This window comes from Ceraceosorus guamensis (assembly GCF_003144195.1).
Source record: "Ceraceosorus guamensis strain MCA 4658 unplaced genomic scaffold IE81scaffold_53, whole genome shotgun sequence".
In the NCBI taxonomy this organism is placed as follows: Eukaryota; Fungi; Basidiomycota; class Exobasidiomycetes; order Ceraceosorales; family Ceraceosoraceae; genus Ceraceosorus; species Ceraceosorus guamensis.
In genome coordinates this window covers 74,844-96,958 of record NW_020290048.1, presented here as the reverse complement: position 1 = coordinate 96,958, position 22,115 = coordinate 74,844, and the positions used below count along the sequence as shown (strand labels likewise).

The 22,115-nt window shown below is 55.2% G+C and overlaps 7 protein-coding genes across 7 annotated transcripts; 5 read left to right on the top strand and 2 right to left on the bottom strand.

The window, feature by feature from the left end:
* Positions 1-2,985: 2,985 nt before the first annotated feature.
* IE81DRAFT_331292 (hypothetical protein) lies at positions 2,986-5,030 on the top strand (the record flags this gene model as incomplete). Its single annotated transcript, XM_025515236.1, has 2 exons — positions 2,986-4,744; positions 4,930-5,030. The coding sequence occupies 2 exons, from the start codon at positions 2,986-2,988 to the stop codon at positions 5,028-5,030; spliced, it is 1,860 nt and encodes a 619-aa protein (XP_025368094.1).
* A 685-nt stretch (positions 5,031-5,715) lies between these two features.
* On the top strand, positions 5,716-7,563 carry IE81DRAFT_331291 (hypothetical protein; the record flags this gene model as incomplete). The annotated part of the gene is made up of 2 exons (XM_025515235.1): positions 5,716-6,324; positions 6,373-7,563. The coding sequence occupies 2 exons, from the start codon at positions 5,716-5,718 to the stop codon at positions 7,561-7,563; spliced, it is 1,800 nt and encodes a 599-aa protein (XP_025368093.1).
* Positions 7,564-7,657: 94 nt separating this feature from the next.
* IE81DRAFT_337976 (S-adenosylmethionine decarboxylase) lies at positions 7,658-9,615 on the bottom strand (the record flags this gene model as incomplete). Its single annotated transcript, XM_025515523.1, has 3 exons — positions 7,658-9,042; positions 9,125-9,368; positions 9,414-9,615. 3 exons carry the CDS (start codon positions 9,613-9,615, stop codon positions 7,797-7,799), a joined length of 1,692 nt encoding a protein of 563 aa, XP_025368092.1. The 3' UTR covers positions 7,658-7,796.
* Positions 9,616-10,863: 1,248 nt separating this feature from the next.
* On the top strand, positions 10,864-13,229 carry IE81DRAFT_315981 (alpha/beta-hydrolase). The gene is made up of 5 exons (XM_025512548.1): positions 10,864-11,851; positions 11,926-12,189; positions 12,279-12,471; positions 12,573-12,860; positions 12,945-13,229. The coding sequence occupies exons 1-5, from the start codon at positions 11,093-11,095 to the stop codon at positions 13,016-13,018; spliced, it is 1,578 nt and encodes a 525-aa protein (XP_025368091.1). The 5' UTR covers positions 10,864-11,092; the 3' UTR covers positions 13,019-13,229.
* A 300-nt stretch (positions 13,230-13,529) lies between these two features.
* Positions 13,530-16,171, top strand: IE81DRAFT_200008 (hypothetical protein). Its single transcript, XM_025510873.1, has one exon. It carries the CDS (start codon positions 13,891-13,893, stop codon positions 16,108-16,110), a length of 2,220 nt encoding a protein of 739 aa, XP_025368090.1. The 5' UTR covers positions 13,530-13,890; the 3' UTR covers positions 16,111-16,171.
* A 62-nt stretch (positions 16,172-16,233) lies between these two features.
* On the bottom strand, positions 16,234-18,861 carry IE81DRAFT_348801 (P-loop containing nucleoside triphosphate hydrolase protein; the record flags this gene model as incomplete). Its single annotated transcript, XM_025516297.1, has 6 exons — positions 16,234-17,180; positions 17,255-17,817; positions 17,892-17,908; positions 17,972-18,511; positions 18,584-18,666; positions 18,738-18,861. 6 exons carry the CDS (start codon positions 18,859-18,861, stop codon positions 16,234-16,236), a joined length of 2,274 nt encoding a protein of 757 aa, XP_025368089.1.
* A 701-nt stretch (positions 18,862-19,562) lies between these two features.
* IE81DRAFT_325110 (bola-like protein) lies at positions 19,563-22,085 on the top strand. The gene is made up of 9 exons (XM_025514422.1): positions 19,563-20,039; positions 20,139-20,171; positions 20,359-20,396; positions 20,468-20,573; positions 20,885-21,201; positions 21,295-21,299; positions 21,375-21,492; positions 21,586-21,629; positions 21,702-22,085. Exons 1-9 carry the CDS (start codon positions 19,977-19,979, stop codon positions 21,758-21,760), a joined length of 783 nt encoding a protein of 260 aa, XP_025368088.1. The 5' UTR covers positions 19,563-19,976; the 3' UTR covers positions 21,761-22,085.
* The last annotated feature ends 30 nt before the right edge of the window (positions 22,086-22,115 follow it).

Genomic DNA, 22,115 nt, shown 5'->3' with positions numbered 1-22,115 from the left:
CTGCGAACCAGCACGTCCTCGATTCAGGCGGGTCCGTGCGCTATAAGCTAAGAAAGGGAGGTAGCCTAGCTTCCGCGGCAGCGCTCACAGGCTCAATTATACGCGACGGGCACACGCCTTGCTCGCGTGACCCCACCGGTGCATGTATATTGCAGCCGAGCTCGCGGAGAATCCGGGTCGCCACAAGGATCTTGGCCAACCCCAGTGGTGAGTGTGAGTCCCTGATGAAAGCGGCTAGCGCTCAGGACATATGCTGCGTGCTTCGGACCCACCCCAAGGCAAAAGGCACATGAAGAAAGGTCGACCAGCCACAACTCGAGCGACTCATAGTCGTCAATTAAAACAGGGGAAGGCCGCTCCATATGAGCCGGCGCCAAGTCATGATGGATTCGTGAGTGCTGTTGCAATCACGAATTTACCCGCGCACATGCTGTGTGTGATGATTGGGCCGCGCACAGAATTGTGGGGATATAAGCATGAGACACTTGAGCCGCGCATGCATGCATGCAGCACTTCAACTGCGCTGCTGCTGCAATTATCACGAATGTCTTCTCCACGTCGAGCGCGCACGAGCCACTTGACCGTCGATATAGTTGCTGCAGGGGCAGTTCTCGCGTGAGTCCCTGCATGATGATGCTGATTGTCAAATATACGGTACGTATGCACTTCACCATTCGTGATTCAAATGTCGAGATGAACTTTTCGGCTTCAGATCCCGCCTGCGCATTTCCTGGTCGCCCGGCCGAGTGCGCGGTGGAGCGAACCTCAATTTGAATGTGAATGGGGAGCAGGAATCAAGAATCAGATCCACGATCTTTGATTCGCGATCTTGTGTTGAATGCAGAAGAGGGATGGCTTTCGAGGCGTGCACTCAGCAAGGCAAGTCGCCAATCCCAAATGTGACGCTGGGACTGCCTGACCACGCGTGGCACGTTGGTAGTCAAAGTTCCTGCAGTAATCTGGTATGACAAGCACGAGAGCCTCAAGACTCACGGCTGCGAGATCGTCGCTCACTGTTATTTGGCGAGCATTCACAGCGTGGGCCACAGGTACCCCTTGCCAGCACGTCGTCACCTCAAAAAGGACCCAACGAAGTGTGGGCATGAGTCCGCGTGGCTTGCGGTAGCGAGGCGGGCAAGACGAGCGGCCTGCTGGTTCTTCAAGGCGCAGGCAGGCTCAGAGGCAGCAGAGCCTGTCAACATTGCGCGCAGCGAGATGCTGACCTCGATCGGGCTCCGATGATGTGCGCGTGCAGCCTACCAAAGACTCACGACTGTGGCTTCTGCGCCACGTCGCCCCACGCAGTCCCCACACAGCCTATTCACGATTCAGATTATAATTTGTGAAGATGCTCTCTTCTGGAGAATTGTGAATGCGCATGGAGGTCAGAAGCACCAACGCCTGATGAGATCGTGATTGCGGTCTGGAAATTGCCCTCGCGAGAGGGAAGCAAAGGAGCTGCGTTCAGGTCGGGTATCGGACCTCCCATCAGGAATCAGATGGCAACTTTAAAGCACTACTCACGACTCACGCGACGCTTCACTCTTGACTTGACTCGTCCTCGAGATTCTTGATTCATGAAGAAGCGATCGGCGAACAAGCTCTCCTCAGCGGCTGCCTTTTCTGTCGGAGGCACGCTGCGTGGTGTGCACAGCGTGAGCGGGTCGGCGCTGTCACGTGCCCGCACGCGTGGTGGACTGCCGCTGCGAGCGTGGATCGCTTTGCGGGGCTACTTTGCCAAGTGTGACACAAGTCGCGTGCGTGATGTTGTTGCTTTTCAGCAAGAGGAGCAAAAAGTCGAGACGAGACTCACGACTCGCGACTCGTGACTCGTGGTCTTTTCCTCAACCTTCGCAATCAAAGTTTGATCGCTATACCTACACATACACCTTGCATTCCGTACATCCACGATTCCTGATGCTGTTCGCGTGTCGCCCCCAGAGCAACGGATGGATGCCGTTCGAGAACATTATCGCATGTCATCACTGGACGAGATCATGGCGTGCTCGACGACCACCAAAGGCGTCCAAGGCGACCCTTCGGTTCCGAACCGACAGAAGTGCCAGCTGTCATGCATGAATGGGGCGACCCTTTTTGTCAGGTGGCCAAGCGCTTTGCGTAGCAGCTTGAGGATGCATGTATCCCACGAGTCGCAGCCATGCCACTTGGATGGAATGTCATTGTGATTGCTGATCCCAGTCAGGCGCCCCGACCGGCTCAATCATTAATTGAGAGAGTCGCAGTCCCCTTGCATCCCTCGGCCTGGCGGATATTCGCGGCTGTCCACCTTGAAAGCTTTCCAGCAGATCGAAGATTTTACACCATCTGCTCGGGCTTCAAAGTGATGACGCTTAGTGATCGCTCGCGAGTCGGGCAGGCCCTTTTGCTTCCCATGTAGCACTTGCCGCCATTCGAGTTGCTGCGACCGACACCTAGGGGCAAGCAAGTCTCGTTGCCACCGCCGCATTACGCCAACCTCTCCTTTCAACTGAGTCAGCTCGCAACACTTGCGATCCGCCACTGTCCCCGCTCGACATCTCGTCCCTCGCGATGCTCGGCGTCCGTACACCTTTTGGCATCTTGTTGTCAAGGTCGCAGACCCGAATTATGGAAGTGGCGTGTCGAATGCACCCACTGGATGATGTGGCAGGCTTCGTCACGCCATCCGAGGTCTGACTCCCGCCTCCGCCCCGTTTCACAACGCAAGCTGTTCATAGTATGCCAAGACATGGCTTGGTGGCGAGTGGGTCGCTTGCCACCAGCGCTCTTCGCGTTGGCATCAGCGATAAATGGTGCTGGCTGAGTGACTCGGCTCATACGTGCGCATTATTTTCAAAAATCCTTGAGAAGGCACTGCTCATGGCCAATTCAGCACCGCCGCTGCCACTAGCGTCCATTCCTCTGACACTTTTCTTACTCCCTGGACGAGATCAGATCTGATCAGCTCCATCGACGAAGCAGCCTGCGTGCCTTCATCGCATCGTCATGCGCCTTCTCCTCGTCTGGCTGGCCACCTTCCTTTTGCTGGCCACCGTCTGCGCACGGCCAATCAAACCTTTCGAATACCTTGAGGAGACCATGCACGCTCGCCTACTTCACGACGAAGTCAGGCTGCGGGAGAAGAGCAAGCAGGGCAGCGCAAGCCTGAAGTGGCTGGTCAAGATACGACCACTTACCAGGCGACTTCTACGCCCTGTGACGGGTACTGCACCGAGAGCGTACGACCGGGTGATGACCACTTCGGAAGCAGCTCGAGCTCGCTTCGCCGCTGCTTTTCGCGACCCTCGCGTGGGGCTCCCGATCACTGCCGTCACCGGTGTCTCCGTGTTTGGATGCCTGGTGTCGTGCGCTGACATCGTCGAGCACTACAAAGAAGAGAAGAAAAAGCGCAAGCAGCGTGCCAAACAGCTGGATTCTGCGAAAGCTATGTCGCCATCAGCCTCGACCTCCGCGTCAGCATCTGATGACAAAGCTCACAAGGAGACTGCTCCGCCTTCGCGGGCTACCAATGAGGATTCTCAAGGACAGCACGCGCAGGAAGGACTGAGACCACCTGCACCTCCGCCTCGCAAGCGAGACACAGTCGGCACTGACAAAGACGCCGTCCTCACTCCCGGAGCAATGGCGGCAGCTCATGTAGGCGCCCACCCCACGAAGCACAGTCTGAGCGAACCACAGACCACTAGAGCGGCACCTTTTGGGGCCGCCCACGACTGGAGCCGAGATGAATCGGAAGAATTGCACTCATTGAGGGGGATGCGGTTTCTGCCAGTCGCAGGAGTCTCTGTGCTCTATCGCAGGCTGTCTTCGGCCCTCTCCCGGCCAGTCTTGTTGCACGAAGCAGCTTCCTCTGGTGTCCTTCGAAGCCCGCTGCAGCTGAAGCAGCAGCGTGGTAGCGCAGGGAAACCCATGCACGCAGTCGACGGGACCCAGACACACCGAGTGGCGACAGCACCAATCGTGGGCACCTACAGTAACGCCGGCGCTGGTTCAATAGGATGGGTCACACCCACAAGGAAAGTACCGCCGACACACAAAACATCAGCAGAACAGCATCAGCACCGAGGGCTGCACCTTCAACGCGCGCACGGTCAACCAATCTTCAATCCCACGCGCCTTTTACGTCGTGGTGGCCAGGTAGCGTTTCAAATTGTCACGCCCGTTCAAGCTCGTCAGCGCGTCACCTCGAACGACACCTTGTTGATGCGCCCGACGTGTGGCTCAGAACAACCACGCATGCTGCGGCGGCGTCATGTTAGCTGGAAGCTCGTCTGCGATGTGACGCCGAACGCACACACTGCGACACGGCGCACATACAGGGAAAGCGTGTTGCCTACCATAGTTCGAGTTCGGAGACGTCTTGCCACGCTTGCCTCGTTGAGACTGGCGAGCTTCGAGGACTACAAATTCCTCGAGAGGCGAAGAGAAGACACTCGTCTCGACAAGCTTCGCAAGGCCGTTCAGAAGTGGAGAGAGAGAGCCGCGGGACGACAGACAGCGAGCAGTGCGCCTCAGCTCAGGAAGCGTGACTTGGCACGCCGCCCATCACGCTGTGGACCGAAGGAGCACTCATACGAGCGCGTTCAATCGACGCTCCACAAGCGATTCATCAATTGGAATCTGGCCTGCCGCGCCAGAGACTTGTTCCGCAATTCTGCATCCTACCGCACATTTCAAACCCAAAGAGAGAGAATAAGACCGCATCTCGCAAATAACAGAGAGGCCATGGTCCTCTTTGGGTTCGGTGCGCTGGTTGCTGGGGCTGCGGGTACGACTGGACACTTCGTCCAAAACAAACATCATCATCATCATCCGCGAGATGGCGGTGAGCCGAGGCCAGATGGTCCGACATACAGATGTCAATTACGAGGCTGTCGACTCGTGCGAAGCCCATCATCGCAACCTGCGGCGAAAACGAAAGATGCCCAGATATGAACAAGGGTGCTGCGACGCTACCTGTCCTATTCGTGCGGAGTGCATCGCAAACTGGCGATGACCACCCAAAACAGTTAGCCGTAGACAATGATTGAAAGATGGAGAGTGTCAAATGTGTGAGAAGCCATCAGCGGTGCCCTCATCTGACTCACTCGGGACAGCCGTTCCGGAAACAAAGGTCTGCGCATCTGACTATATGCACTTCTTCCTCTTTCCTCCCAGGCCTACCAATTCTACTCCACGTTGTGCTCCCCAACGTCCGCTTGCCCGCAGAGCCCACCACGTCGCTGTTGTGAGCGAGCTACAGCCCAAATCGGACTCGCGCGGCCGCGCGGATGCCCTTGAAGAATCGCTTCCGTCAACAAAAGATCGATTGGAGAGGTTGTTCTTCAGACCTCACTTGGCGCAGCGTAAGTGTTGAAGCATCAAGTATAGGTACCTGGTCTGCGCGTGCGCAGACTTCGATGATACAAATACAAACCCGTGTCTCCATCAAATGACGAATACCAACAAACAGAGAAACATAGTCATGATGGCTGATCTCGCGGTCTAGAGCTCCTCAAGCGCAGTACTTCAATGCAGGTCCTCCTACGCGGTGCAGACTTGGAGGGGTCGGTCATCACAATGCTGACTATAAAGAGCGTCGCGACTTGGCCACAGGAGGACTGATGGGCTCGAGAATCCTGTCACGCATCAACGCTCCTGCATCCTCATCGTTCCGAACCGTTCATTCCTAAACTTTTGCTCGTCAAGATGAGGCACAGACCCCTTGCGCTTGTCATGGCTGTCAGTATTGCCAGTGTGACGGGCGTCGCGGCTGACCGAGGAGCATCATCTATCCCGCCTGCCGATCCTTCATCGACGATCGCTGCGTGGATGGCAGCAAATCCCTCAACTTCTCCGCTTACCTTCGCGTACGACTCTGCAGTTTGCAGTCGTGTCTTCAAGGAGGTCTTTGGCAAATTCCCTCTAGAAGTCAACGCGAGTTCCTACGTGCATAAGCAAGTTGACTGCGCTGCCGTTCAAGTACCGTACGACTACACTCAATTGTCTGACAAGCGACGTGCGAACATCGGCCTGTTGAGATACAGACCCCTTGGCATCGTCGAAGGCAAGATCAAGCCATCCGGAAGACTCTTCACCAATCCAGGAGGTCCGGGTGCATCAGGTCCAGTCTCTGTTCTCGATGGCCACGAAAAGATGGAGGAGTTGACAGGAGGTCAGTACGAAATCTTCGGCTGGGACCAAAGGGGAGTCTTCAGCTCCACCCCTTCCGCTCCAACTTGCTTCAAATCGGGCGAAGAGCAAATCAGATTTGGCGTGCAGTCCTCCATACAGATTCCGCTCGTTCCCGACGGTGAGAGCTTTACTTCGAAGCAGGTAGAGCAAGTGCGCAGCTCGGTGTAAAACGCCTGGGATCGCCTTGCGGACATGAAGCGCGGATGTCTCGAGCACTCTTCGAAAGAGAGCTTAGACTTCGCTCCATATATGGGCTCCTACTTCAACGTGCTGGACTTAGAGTACATTCGAAGACTGCTTGCTCCGTCATCTTTGCATTCTCCCTCAAAGGGAGCAATCAACGCGAGGCCGCAAGACGTGGAGAACGGTGATCTGATGCACTTTCTCGGCTTTTCCTACTCGGCAGCTGGCACGGGTCAACTTTATCTCAGCATGTTCCCGCAATTTGCAGGCAAATTCATACTGGAAGCGAATGCCAATCTGACAGCGACTCTGCGAGATCCTCTCTACAAGCAACCAGCCACCGATGCGCTGCTCGAGACCGAAAAGGTCATGCTGCGATGGCTCGACGACTGCGCCAGCAAGGCTAACAAGTCACAGTGCCTGCTGCTCGAATACGGCAAGACGCCCTCGGAGATACTAGCTCGCGTCGACCAAGCGTGGGCAAAGTTGTACGACCATCCGCGTTTTGTCAAGCCGGGCAACAAGACGTATCCCGCCGGCGACAGCGCGTTGAATGGCCTGATCACCATTGCAGCGTATCGAGACATGATATTCAGGGCGATGAACATGTACTCTTACGATTGGTGGGACAATCGGGACGACTACATGACCTGGACCTGGAAGACGATGCTCGATGACGATTGGGACTTGGCATATGCCATCGCCTTTAACGACACATATTCCATCACGGGAGGAGGCGGCGCAGGCAATCACACGGACGGAACAGCCTGGAACTCTATCACGCAACTCGTCTACTGTCTGGACGCGGCAAACGACGACAACGTGACAGTCGACGACTTGGTGCAAGAAATTTCCCACAGAGCCATCCGCACCTCTAGACACTTTGCCCCGGCTCCGAAGAGCGAATTCTTCACATCTTGCTCGCGCTTGGGTTGGTCGCATCCAGCAGGCAGATGGGAGGGAGCCATCTTGGCCTCTCAACCTCGCACGACCCCACTCTTTGTCTCTAACAAGTACGACTCCATCACACCGCGAGCTAATGCTGAGGAAGCCGTCCGAAAGTTGGGAAGAGCAAATGCTTATCTGGTCGTGGACCCCGGGTATGGTCACGAGACCTGGGGAAGAAAGAATACGACTTGTACTTTCGAAGCGCGAAAGACGTACTGGAAGGATGGCAAATTGGCCAAGGATACTCTTTTCTGCTAATGCAAAAGCCGAACAAGTTCCACGAACCCTTGAACAGGCTTCGCCATCAAAGGCAACATCGTTGACCAGAGCCGGAAGAACAGAGTCTGCAAGGAGCTAGTAGTAGTAGTATTGAGCATGCATGTACAAAGATGATGAAATTTTGAAACTTGATACAAGTCATTGTCAGAATCTCGACCTCGCGAAATTGTGTGCAAATTGACAAGGGCTGTGTAGCTGCTTTCGATTGGCCTCTACCGCCTTGGCAATCTGGCTCCTCGCTTGTCAAAGCTGACAAAGACGAGGTCATACCCTTCGAACTCGTACAAGATCCTGTCCGTACGTCGGTAGCCGAGCAGCTCGAGCGAGTGCAATTTGGTGCCAGCATCGGCATTGAGCAGAGTGGAAGCATTCAGCGTCGATGTGGTATCCGTTTCCGCATCCGCGTTGGCATGGCCCACAGCCTCTGACGCATCTTCGCCCGATTCACTCTCCTCGACTCGAGAAGTGGAGACAAAAAGAGTGACGCTCAGCCGACCAGGCTCAAAGATGCTCACTACCCGCTCGACCAAGCCTTCGAAGCTGTTGATGCCCGCCTTTGCGAGCGCATTATTCTCGCCCGTAGCAGCCCCCTCTGACTCCCCGAATGTAGTAGGCTCGACAGTCTCGATCTCCACGTTGGTCTCAAAGCTTGCATAGCTGCTGTCCTCCTCCGGTGTAACGTGGACAGTCCAATAGCCTGCGCCGTTGAAGGCAGACTCGGCAACAAGCGCGTTTGCAGAGTAGCCGCAAGGCTCAAAGGCGTATGCATCGAGCTCAGAATTGGGAAACAGAGCACTGAGACCCAAAAGGTCTGAGGTCTGCTCTCCCAAGTGATGCCCCCGGTCAACTCCAGCCGGTGCGAGAAGCGATGCAGGATACGCGAATCGGGCACAAGACGCCGGTGAGAGGTGCGTCATGAGCACTTCAAGCGTTTGATCGCTTCCAGGGTGGCCCAATGAGGGTAGAGCCAGAGGCCTTTCGATGGGGGCGTGATCGTCTTGAAGTCCAATCAGCTTGTTCGCAAAGACTGATGCAGCTCGTTGCTCTTGGTCTGAGGCATCGGCTAAAGCCATGTACAACAACCAATGGTCTCCGTTCATCTTCCCCACAGTGTAGGCGGAGCCCCTCTCGATGTACCTGTCCAGCACCGCAACTTCCAGCATCCAATCCCTGTGTGGTCCCTTTTGCCTCTCGGGAAACATGAAGCTCTTTCGAGAGTAGAATGCCGTCTGCACGATTTGACCGAGTGCTCGAGCGGACTTCTCTTCGCGTGAAGAGATGACCACGGCAGAGTCGGAGCACGCGATCGGCTTCTCCTCGGCCTCCGCCTCAGCAGGAAGCGCCTGGCCGAGCGCTTCGTGTGCGAGACGCAAGATGCGCTCCAGCCCAAGCAGAAGTGTCGTCGTACCGCAGGTCTTGAGGATGAGCTTATGGGGAAAGACGAACATTGAAGATTCGCTGCATGAAATGAAGCGAGGTGGTAAGACATATAGCTTGCGAACCAAACATCGAGGCGTGGTGTAATTTCCAACAAACTCACCTGAGCAGGAAAGCGTCGCAGTTCTCGTTCTCGATCACACTCAACACTTTGCAGCTGACAAGATCCAGCATGGCCTCCCATCTGGGTCTCTCTATCGCACAAAGGCCCCTCTTGGGACCTTGAGCTGATGTACCCTTCATAGCTGTGTCGGGAAGTGCTGAAGCTGAAGGGGCAAACCAGAGCTCGAGGAGCTTCTCTGGACCCTCGAATGGACCTTGCGGCTCCTCGTCATCTTCCTTTGTCGCTAGCTGCTGGTGAGATTCGGCGACTTGCAATCCCTCGCCTCGACTGAGGGAGTGGGAGGCATCGGCATCGCGGGGCGTCGACTTAGCGCTCAAGTGCAGCTTGGAAAGCGCATCTGCGGTATCGTGTCCCCGTGGCAGTGCAAGAGCGGGCATTTGCAGTGTTGCAGACTGAGCCACTGCTCTTGGCGTGTTTGTGCTCAGATGTTGGTCAAAAGGCGAGCCTGGAGAGTGCGCCAGTGATGTCATTTGTCTGATGACACGCTAATGGTCGAATCCAGAGAAGCCGAGTCTGAGAAATGAATGAGGAAGTTGGGCCGCTTGGCGATGCTAGGGCGGGCAGAGTGGAAGCGGTAGAGGTGGAGGGTCGGGAATGCGATCGAGCGGAGGAAGAGCCTGAACCTTGGATGGAGGGAGAGAGCAAGGTTTGTATGCCGGGCGGGGCGAGACGGAGCTCAGAAAAGCGGTGATGTTGGGAAGCGGTGAGCGGTGACTTGAAGGTAAGGCTCTATTATCAGGATCGTCAGTTGACATTGAAGGAAGCGGACGCGGGGAGCAGCAACAGGGTTGCGGATGGCGAGGTGCTGGCAGCGACCAAAGGAAGCTGCTCGAGGAGTTCTCGAGCGTGGACGCCTCTTGAAGCTGGCGAGTGCTTGTCGGGCAGGGCTTGGTGTTGGGCGCAATCACAATGTGGCCTCGATGTGCGTCAGTCGAGTGAGAGGCTTGGTGGCGAGGGGTAAGAACAGAAATGCGCGTATATAGCGATTGACGATCAACGCTTGACGAAGATAGCAGTGACCGGGTGCTTTGGTGGATGAGAAGGGCAATCACAATGAAGGCTGTCCGATGCTCACCGCAGACACCTATCCGAATGGCCCATTGCAATCTTCAATTCTGGCTCTTCTTGGCTCATGCATCGCGGCAGCGCAGGCACAGAACGGAGGGAAGAAAATCTTGGTGTAGCCGCAGCGGAGCTTCGAGGGAGAATTTGAAATAAACAATACAAATTGGCACCTCGTTCAGGGCAGCTAATCCATCCTGACGGTCTGTGGCTGACTAGCCCTGCTCTAGCGCCTCACAAGCCACCGCGTCTGGACTTTAAATTGGTGCTGCTGCTTTTTGGCGCGCGACCGGCCATGTCAATTTGAATCTTCAGGTCGCCCGCACGCGCGCATATATATATATATATGTACCATGCATCATCTCAATAATAATCACGAATAATAATCTTGACTCTGATTCCAGTTGGGCAATGCGCACTTCGACCTACACTCCGCGGCACTCCTGACTGATGCTGTCCATCCGCCGCATCAATTAATTGAGCGCCCCTCACACGATTTGGTGCATCGGGCGTATATGGTCCAGCCGCTCTGCACCGCCGCGTTCTCTATACCGTGCGTGAGTTCAGCTCGAATTGGCCTGCCTGCATGCAAAGGCGGGGCTTGGGCTGCTCACAACTGCGCACGCGCAGCTATTTGGTTGCGTAAGTTACCTCCACAACATCCTCGTCATATCAGCCTCAAATCCTCCCTCGCAGCAGACACTCCACCACGCAGCGTCGCAACGCATCACTTGCGGTCCACAGGGCTCACTTGGCCACATCTTGCATCCAGCAAACATCTCTCACTCTCCATCAAAATTCTCTTTCCTTCCTCTGTGGTACGTGATTGCCACTTGGAGCAGCATCGCCTTCGTGCCTCAAGCTTTCACTTCCGCAAGCACAAAGATGAGGCGGCCTCGATCTTCTTTACAGCGTTTGGTGGTGGCGATGGCGAGTGTCATATTGCTGTCGTCTTCTCACAATCAAGCATTGCAAATAGAGACCTTTACGGGCAGTCCAGCCAATCTAGCCAGTCTAGTCATGCAATCCGTTCCAAGCACTTTGCACGATTGGTGGGGTAGCGATGACTCTGCCGAGGCAGGCGTTATCAAAGGATTTAGACTAGCGTCCGCCCACCATCAATCTTACGACGGTCGAAGGGCCATGTATGCGCCATGGCAGCGTCCCAGCATCGAGCGGCTTAGCCTACAGACCGGAGGCGAGATGCGAAGCTTGAACGCTCAGCCTTTCGCTTTGCGATCCGTGCAGAAACCTGTCACGCGGCTGCGCGATCCGAAGAAATATCTCGAGGCAAGACGGAAAGACTTCGTAGGAGCCCTGTCTGCATTCCAGGCGGATGAAGACTCGTTCGAGACAGTGTCCATCTCTCAGCCCAACGTATCTGACCGACTTACCCTCAGGACGCTCGCGCAGATGTCAAATCTGGCCTACTACGCGCCCAACGATACGGGCGTGCCAGATGGAGGTTGGAACGCTGATGGAGGCTGGAACTTGAGCAGCAGCTTTGGTTGGGTCGAGGACGGCATTCGAGGTCATGTGTTTGCCAGTGAGGATAATAAGACTGTTGTGCTGGCGCTGAAGGGCACCAGCGCTGCAGTGCTCCCGGGTGGCGGAGGAGAGACAGCAAGGAGAGATAAGATGAACGTGAGTGGTGAATGCGATTCGAGGGTGCCACGTCCTCATGGACATGCTGACCAAGGATGGCGTTACACTTTCAGGACAACTTGCTCTTCTCGTGCTGCTGCGCCCATGTCGGTTGGACATGGCACACCGTTTGTGACTGCTTTGGGGACTCTGCTCCGCCCGACGACCCAGACGGCAATTTGACTTCCATCGGATCAGAGCTGTATCGAGCAGCCTCTGTGCCAACTTGTAGCAAGAACTGTCTTTCGCGAGCCTTGGTGGAGAAGAGTCTGTACTACCCGGCGACAACAGATCTTTACAACAATGTCAGCTATTTGTATCCTGACAGCCAAATTTGGGTGAGGGGACTGTTGAACTTATGCGTAGCCCCTCCGCGCTTTCGAAATATAGCTCACGGTGCATGCGACCACTCGACAACTCTTGACAGGTGACTGGCCACTCTTTGGGAGGAGCTCTTGGAGCCTTGATCGGATACACTTTCGGCGTGCCTGTCGTCTCATTCGAAGCGCCAGCAGAGAGGATGGCCGCTCAGCGACTTCATTTGCCATTCCCAAAGGGCCACACACCGGCTGATGCGGCGCACGTGACCAGTGTTTATCATACCGCTGATCCTATCCCTAGTGAGTAGGCCTGCGTAATCGTGTCCACGTTCCAGACGTTACGAAGCGAAGTTAGCAGGCGCTACGAGCTTGACGCTGACTTTTTTTGCGTCATGCGGCAGTGGGAGAATGCATCGGTTCAATCAGCGCGTGCGCCACCGCCGGCTTTGCAATGGAATCCAAGTGCCACGGCGGTCAAGTTGTGCTGTACGACACGGAAAGGCTGCTGGACTGGAGCAGTAACGTGCTGACGCACCGCATAGCCACGCTGGTGGATGACGTGTTTGGGATGGACTGGGGAGACAAAGTCAGGGAGTATCAAGAGGGCAAGAAAGGATCCAAAATTGATGAAGACGAGCTGAAGAGATTACAACAGACGCCCCTCATCACGAATGAGCGCAAATGCGTTGGTAAGTCTTGAGCATCAAGAAGAGATGCTATTGTGCTCCACGCACCACGCTGATGCCACACACGCCTGTCCGAAAATGCTGCAGAGTGCCAAGCGTGGAAGTATGTGGACAAGGATCTGCCGTCCAAAGCGGAATATGGTCTGTCTATCAACAGCTAGGTGACTCCCCTTTCCGATACGGAAACGCGCTTCTCATGCAAGTGGCAACGGCATCCACGGTCATCTCTCGGCTCTCCCACAACATATTCACCCTTTGCATGCAGCACTCCTTTCCCCCAATGTTGTAACAGTACAGAAAACATCTGCAGTCCTGCGTCTTGACCCTGTTGATACGGAACTTGCCTCGCAATGCAGATACATCTGATCGATGCCCCCTCGCCTCGGAGTCGACACTGTGCCGCCTGACCGATGATTGGGCGGTGCGCTCTCTGTTGCATTGCGGTGTATGGTGTATGAAGAATGGTCACAAAGTGCAGATGTGTGAGGGACGGGGACTTGAACGCCAAGGGACTGGGGAGGGGTGAATCACGGATCGTGAATGTCCGTCGGTCCTGACCGGCCGAGCGAACGAGCGAACGGCCCACGCTCCTCGCGCCTCGCAGGACAACTTGACGTCCGACGCGCAAAGTCGCGAGGTGCGAGGTCTAAACTTTTATCTACTCACTTTTATCGACAATTCGCGATTCATGACTAACATTCACACAGATTCGCATCGTGCTTTACTGCTTCGCTCATTCACGATGCACGATTGGGGAACCTCGGTAAGCAGCCTTTATGCGTGCATCGCCGCCCATCATCCCCAAAGCGCGTCTCACGGCTCTCACTGACCTGTCGTCAGCTCTGAGCACCTCGAGGAATCGATTGGCCAACGCTTCGTTTGTAATCGCGCAAAACAGGATTGCTCGGCCTTGAGGCGATAACGCCCGAAAGGCAGGCACATCTTGACTCAATAGTTCCCGCTCGGCTATCGCACTCCAAGATGAACATCAATCGAGGCGAATGGAACTTGTAGTCTTCGTAGCCATCACACAATGGCGCGACCCACCCGAGCGGCAGCTCGAACGGCTCGAGCAGCTTCGCAGTCACAGCTTCGCTCGACCGGTTTCTCACCAACGCTGTCTCGATCCAGCGCCGAATCTTCGCCCGAGTCAGAGGTGGCTCTTTACCCATCCGCTTCTGGCTCCTCTTTCGCACTGCCTTCGCAGGCCGATAGCGATGAGAGCGATTGGCAAGCTTCCGATTCGCACCCGGACGCGAACGCGAGGTCCAACAGGAATGCGTATGGTCAGGCATCCACATCTGGTCCATCCGACGCGAACAGAAGACCGTCCAGCTCTGCAGACTCGGCGTGCGAGGAGAAAGAAGGTGAAGAGCGCGCAGAGAGGAGAGCACGACTCAAACAGAGCTTGACTCCACGCAGGAAGAATTTGACGAGGCAAGAGCTGGATATGTTTGACGATCTGCTCAAGGTCGACATGAGTCCCGCTGCGCAATGGTTAACTCAGAGCGGTCTCAAGGTGGGTAATTTGATGTCTGAGCAATCTCTGGCTCGACGTAGAGGCAAACGCAAAGAGCGTCAAGCAGACTGGGAGCTAGCACAAGATGGGAATCGCAGAGGCGCGGAGCTTTCCGAGATGGATCTGGAAATCACACACAGGCTCAGGACTGTTGACGGCAGGAAATCATCGATAGGAGCGAGCATCGACTACTGTCATCCTCCCAAGCCCGATATGACGAGCAGCAGATGGCCCTCACAGCAGGTGGAAGGCATGGCGCTCATCGATGAGCTGCAAGCGGTCATGAGAGCCGAAAGGGATGAGCGCCGTGAGCGCAAGCGTGGGATTGGCGCGGTTCGAAGGGCTTCCAAATGCCACGCTGGCGCGGACGTGGAGATGCGGACCTCCCCGAAGGAGACCCGTAGCAAGCAGATGAGCGAATCGCACGACAGTGATTCCTCGAGCAGCGGCTCGTCTACATCATCAGCATCGAGTAGCAGCGCAAGCAGCAGCAGCAGCAGCAGCAGCTCATCAAGCAGCGCAAAATCCAGAGCATCTCCACGTTCGGACAGCGGTTCATCAGGCTCGGGTCACTCATCACTCTTCGATGCAGGCTCAAATTTGCGTTCAAGATCACTATCACCACCCCAAGATCTACTGCCCAGAGCCCTTCGTTTACAATCGGCGCTATTTCGCTTGCTACATCAATGCACCCCGAGCGCGTACATTCTCCGACCTCGATTGGATGGACAGAGCGTGCTCGACAGGCTCGAAGCTGCTGGAGCTTCTCTCGAGGATGTGGAGAATGTTGCTGAGCGATTGAAGGGCATCGTCGATCTCGAGGTACGCGGCGCAAAGCCGCGCTGGGCATCTGAGGAGCAGCATGAGAGAGAAGATTACGAGATGACTTTTTCGGGATTGGCAGGAATGGGTCGAAAAAGGTCCGGCGAGGCGGACATGTACAGCCCTTTGGGCCCTTGTGGATGGTCCCACTTTCGTCGTCGGAGGAAGCCCTCAGCCTGGGAAACGTCTCATTATTCCAGATTTGCCTATTTGCGAACTCCAAACTGCGATGTGCGGGGAGTGCTCGATGATCCGCTCCTCGTTCCTTCTGTCCCTGCCTCCACCATTCCACACGCGAACAACACGGCGGGCTTGGAGACGCTTCTAGCTCCCAAAGCTTTCAGGAGACGAAGGACGGTACTGGACAAGTCGATTTTGCTGGTGACTTCAGAGGAAGCGGTATCGCAAGCGGGTGCTCCAATCAAGATTACGAGGAAGCCTCAGCCGAGCGACGGCCCCGACAAGGAGCCCGTAGAGACCTTCCCTGCAAATGAACGGCTGGAGAAGTTGATGTACAAGAGGAAGATCTTGAAGCTGGTCATGAAAGTTGAGGAGAGACAGGCGGAACAGGAAAGGATCAACGCGCTTGTGCGCCCTTTTCGATCCGAAAAAGGTGTGCAAGAAGGGGGCAGGGGAGATGAGGTGCAAAGGACGCCAGGGTCGCTAGTGCGCATCAAGCAGGAAATGCACGAGGATGCTTTGGGCCAAACGTCGCAGATTGCAGAGGAAAGTGGGCAGGATCGTCGTGCAGCGGGCAAAGTTGCCGATGGGCGACAAGCTCCGGAAGCCTCTCCCTCTCCCGAGCAAGACGTATCAGTAGGCAGAGCAACGCGGAAACGCTCCAGAGTCTCCGCTCCCGCTACCACGCCCGAATCGCATCCGCAGAGGGCTAAACGGGCCAAGCAGTCATGATGTCACTTTTCCATCGTCTCGCAACACCCTCTTCGAAGGCCGGCATGAAGCGTATCGGAGCATATAAGCATCACATTGGTATCAAAATGGGCGCTGTTTGTACAGATCGATGGGCGAATAATTTTATGAAGAAGGCAAGGGGCCTACCTGGACAGTCTCTCTGGCCCTCCTCTCGGCTTCTTTTCTCTTCTCCCTGACGGCTTTGTTATGCTTCTTTGCTTGCTTCTCCCATCTCGCCTTGGCCCCGTGCTGCAACTTCGTCAAGATGATGCTGGCTTGACCTTTTGTCAGAGCAGGCAAGGCATCTCCCGGACGAGGCGACCGATTTTTTATATTCCATTCGCTTCTTCGAGAGTCTTCTTCGGCGTCCTGCACCGATGCTAGCGCTGCCCTGGTCTTGTCGAGACCCAGTCGCTTCTCTACAAAAGCGCGTTGCTTTTCGCTGGAAGGTCTGGATCTCCATGGTGACGTCCTCGCTAGCAGACCAGTCCCTGGGGCGGCTCTGCCAACGCGTTTGATGGCGTATGAATCGGCACCGCGAATGGCTGCTTCGAGCTCGCTGGCTCTCAAGATTTCCGTCGGGCGCCGAAAAGGAGAAAACCGCTTCTTACCTCTCGGACTGCCACCCGATGCCGCCGCCGCTTCGTCGGCGTCCGCATTACGCGCTGTGAAGTGTGCGACCCATTCTTTTTGCACATGACGAATCGGATAAGCTTCCAGGAACAGGCAAAGCACATTCCCATTCTGCATCGTCTCACCTCCTGTCCCTTCCGCTTTGCCTTCTTCGTCTCGCTCGACCTTTACGTATCCCTTCTTCGGCGGCAAGTCTAGCACATAAATATCATCTCCACAATCGACCCAAGCATTTGGGCTCATCCGCTCAATGATGCCTCTGGTTCGCGACATCATTGCTTGTTGCAATTCGAGTGGACCCCACTCTTCATAAGTTACCTTCGAGGGATCGGGGATCTCTGTCTCGTTGATCTCCTCAGTCTCGCTGTCCTGCTGAGAGTCTTCGCCGTTCTTCTCCCGCGAGTCAGCTACAGCACGCAAGTCTTCAACGCTTGCTTCTGAGAGGGCAGAGGAAGGCGTGTTCAGGGGTGTCTACACGCTTTCCGCTACGCACTGGAGGCATCTCGCTCACCATTGACGCTGTCCGGATCTAGACCGAAAAGGGTAGGGCTGCAGACAACGCCCCTCTCAAGCGTGCCGACCAGGTCCAGCATGAGGCAGTCGGCCTTTCCAGTGGCCTGGGAGAGACGCATTCCTCTTCCAATCATCTGAGAGAACAAGTTCCGACTGCGTGTAGGCCTGGCGAGGAGCACGCAGTCAATGGCAGGTACGTCCGCACCTTCTGTGAGGACTGCACAGTTTACGAGGACAGGATACACCCCATCCTTGAAGTCTTGCAACAATTGTCTTCGCTCCCTGATGGGCGTAGAGCCATGTAGCCAGCGCGCGTCGATGCCAGCTTGACGGAACTCGGCAGTCAGTGATTCCACATGAGCAATATTGACGCAGAAGACCAACGTTGAGCGACGACCTTTCGCTTTGTCGAGCCATGTGCGAACTATCAAGCGATTGATCACCGGCTTATCCACCACAGCAGCGAGTGAGCTTGGTGAAAAATCTCCAGAAGGCCCCGTGAGTCGCACTTCGGAAAAGTCGATGGAGGCTCGAACAGCGGTGAAGCGCACAGGACAAAGCCTGATGGGAGCAAAGAAAAGCAGGCCAAGCTCAGCATTTTAGGGCAGCTCATTTGAGCTTTGACCTAGTCTCACCACTCCTCCTCAATCATCTGTGGCGAAATCAACGTTGACATTAGCAGCTAGACGAACTCGCCAGAGTAGGCCGAGCTCACCTCCAAAAAGTCTCGGTGGAAGACTATGCGCTCAAAAACTGAGCCCAGAGCCACACCGTCGTGCCGTGCGAACGTAGCTGAGAATCCGATGATCGGCAAATCGTGCTTGGCAAGTGCAGCTTCCATCGGGAAAACGGGCTGCTTCACGTCTTCTTCAACGTCATCCTGCGAGAGTGTCTCTGGTCGCCCTACATTTGGATTGAAATGATGGAGGATGCTCCTGTAGCTTGGACTTGCAGCATGATGCGCTTCATCGACGATGACGCCTTTGAAGTTCCTTGGATCGAACTTATTCAATCGTCCTTCCGATCTATTCAGCGTTTGGATGGTGGCGACTGTTACGTCGGCTGCTCCTGTAGCGTGAAACTTAGATCCTTGCTCGATCTCGACCAGTAAGGAAGGATAAGTTCTGCCCACCACCTCTGCAGTCTGAAGCGCTAGCTCGATTGAGGACACGATAATGAGGACTTGATTTGCTGATCTGCCGTACTTGGCCGGTAGTTGCGGCAAGCGCGCTAGCAGAGAGGTGAAGATTGTGGTCTGTGAGGGAAGGACCAAATCGATGAATTGATTGGAATACACATAAGGATACCTTGGAAAGAGGATACGCACCTTGCCGCTCCCCGTGGGAGAGCTGACGCCTATCCGCTTGAATCCTTCGCTGATTGCTTGCAAGCACTCGATGACGCATTCCTCTGTTTGCACAAGCAATCTTGAATCGTCAGTGAACCAGCATGCAGACGCCGCGTGATCTTTCGTGAAGTACCTTGATACGGTCTGAGCTTGGGGCCCTGATTCAGAAGCTCAGAGGCCGGCTGAGAGGGTTCCAAGCCATCAGGCTTGAGTGCTACGTCGTTTGACTTGACTTGGCCTGCTGCTTGTGTCGTCATGGGTGCGCTTGAGGTGTTGAGAAAATGGCGAGCCACCTGCTTGTTTGCAAACACGCTATGGCCACGTTCAGAGGCAGTTTGAGTCGTAATCTTGCCATTTCCAGAAACAAGCTTTGAATTGCTTAAGGTCGGAGCGGAAAAGCCTCGCCGACTCGGGATGGAAAGGCACGACGCTCCAAATTGGGAGCAGAGCGGACGACACCAGCTTGGACCGAACGGTTTCATACCTCAGGCTTGATGTGTCGAGCTTCACTGAGTAGGTGATCTCCAGTCAGAGGTCGATGTCGCTTGCAACCTCCTCTTCCGTCTTTTGGCGGAGATGCTCCTAGTTCTTACGAATGCTGTGTATCGAAAGAGAGACGACATCGGGGCTCAGCTGGAATCTCATCGCTCTTTATGAGGTTGTAGCAGGCAGCGGGTACTCTCGGCAATGAGGCAGCGAAGGCGATGAGGCGATGATGATGATGATGATGACAGATGAGGCACAGATGATGATGAGCTAGCGATGTGTTGCATGCGAGGAGGAACACAGGAAGCGCCGTGTGGAGAGTCAGCTCACGTGACCCCAAAGCACGGATGAGACGGGTAAATTTCTATTCGGAGATGAGTGCATATTACAAACGGAGCTAGACAACGGCATATATGGACGCACCAAAATGCGCGGCGCCATGAATTTGAATGCGCTGCTCTTTGCGCCACTCAGAAGTCACTCATTCACGATTGGTGAGCCAAATTCATATGCACGGATCTCACCCCCGCGCCTGCCGTTGGATGCTGCAGCCGCCGCTGATGACGGTACCTCGACGCGTGACTGCGCGAGGCTGAAGATGGCTTCATAGGCGAACAGCATTCTGCCAGAATTGGTCCACAATCAACACAGCAAGGCACTCGAGACAATCTCTCTTTGAACGGCGCGAGTCACAACGCGGTCACACTTTTCCAAGCGATCCCACGACTCTAGCCTCGCAGCGACGATAAGACTCATCAATCTCTCCTGTCGTCCAGCGCAGAACACGAGATTGACAGCACTGAGGCAGGGCGTCAATCAGCCACGCGTTTGAACATACTTTGCGCACGCTCGCTTGCTCAATCGAGGTACTCGACTGGCTCTCAAGATGGTGTCACAAGCTGAGCTGGAAGCTGCCATCAGGGCAAAGGTGGATGGTGTCACAGCACTGGTAAGTAGCGTTGCTGAGCTCGGACATCCGCATGTCTAGCGGATGCGACATGTCCAGCTCTCTCGCTGACCCTACATTGCTCTGTATATCTGTGCACAGGTTGTGTCTGACGTCTCCGGTGGATGTGGACAAGTAAGTGACAGTTGCAGGCATTGACAATTTGGCAACACATGGCCCGGAGGGGCGAAAGGCGCTCTTGCAGGGACACAAAGCTTGCTGGTCAGAAGGCCGCCTAGGGCGTGGCTCTACAGTAGCGCAAGCACCCAGCGATGGATCTCTCATTACTAGAGAAGCTGATTGCGCTGCTCATCGCCTTCAGGCCTACGACGTCATCATTGTTTCTCCGATTTTTGAGGGGTGAGCCAGTGCCAGCTAGATCTGTGCCCGTTCAAGCGCTTTATGCTCATCTTCTGATGCTGCATGCACAGCCTTGCGACGCTGAAGAGACATCGCCTAGTCAACGACTTGCTCAAGGACCAGATTGCAGAGCTTCACGCGTTCTCCCAAAAGACCTTCACACCTAAGCAGTATGAAGTGAGTCCGCTTCGATCGGAACTTGCGCAAGCGCAGGAGCAGGGCAGGACACAAGAGAGCGTGAATGGATACTAGAGGCGATGGGTACATGGACAGCTCCGGCTCCATCAATCTTGTCGCGATACACGCCTGCTGCTCAGGATGGACCTAGAAGCCAAATACATGAATGGACAATCCCGTGCATTTAGCCGGACCTTTGGTTGCGAAGTGCGACTTTGTGCAAGAATCGTTGTCGGAACGACGTGCTGCAAACTGCCTCGGATCAGCGAGCCTTGCCCATCTGACGCATACACGACTGTCCCCCTGCCTAGGAACAAGGTGCCAAAGCGGTCACAGTGCCAGCTGATGTGCCATCGACTGCTCAAGCACCAGCGCCCAGCTCTACGCTGCAAGGCTTGTCACCAGCCGCGAGCGGCAAGAAATCGCATCATCGGTCTACATCCTCAATATCGGTCCCAGAGTTGACTCTTACGACGGATCATGATGACTTGGTTGGTGGACCTCAAAGTGGAAGCAGACCACTGACGCCCGGACATCAAGGACCGAGCCACGGACCTTTGCAAGACTCGCAAGGCAGAATGACGTCAAGCGCGAGCATCAGCAATTTGCATTTGGCGCGGATCAGCAGGTGAGTGAGCCACGGGCAGACCGTTAGGAGAGAAAGATTGCTTGCTCAGCTGCTCACGAGTTCCCCGCGGAAAATCATCCGCCTCAACTCCAGTGTCGGTAAGTGAAGCCTGAGGCGCCCAACATCTCCGTTGGCTCTTGTCTCTGACAGATTCCGGTCTGCCTCGACGACAGAATTCTGGGACGGCTTGCGCGCCTTCTTGGAGGGACAGTTCTTGGGGCCTCAAGGTGAGGCGGGCTCAGCATCGCCGAATACCAATGGCCGCACGAAGGGGGAAGCCGAGATGAGTCGGTGAGTCGTTGTCAAATCTACAGCAGGGCTTCTCGTCTCCGAGCGCAATCACGATGGTCGCCCTGCTGATTGAATTATTGCGGACCGGTACAGAATCTTTGAGGACGTGCTTTCGAGCCAGAGATCCTATCTCACTGGTATGTGTGCTACGCATTCTCATTTGCTTTGAGGTCGCACGCTCACCGCCGGCCCTCTCTTTCGAAACTCAGCGAGTGACATCGCAAAGATTAGAGATGGCACGGGTATGACTGGGCAAGGAGGTGTCTGATCTTACACGACCTCCGGGTCGTCAGACTACCTCCAGTCACAGAGTACTCGGGCTGCCCTGTCCCGACAAAATTGGACTCAGCAGTCATGCCTGGTACATTCCCGCAATTTGCGATTCATGTCTAATGCATTTTTGATTGAACATCGAATGCATCCGACAAAACGTCTTGACACGGCTTTGGAGCCGTCGTCTGTGTTCGCGTAGCTTGAGCTCGGATATCCCTACAAATGATGCTCTAGTTCAAGCTCACGTCCTCTCGAGCTACAACACTTTGATGCTCAAGCACCAGACACAAAGTTGTCTGACTCAATTTCAGCTATTTTGACTCCGATGGACGAGGTCGCGAATCAGGATC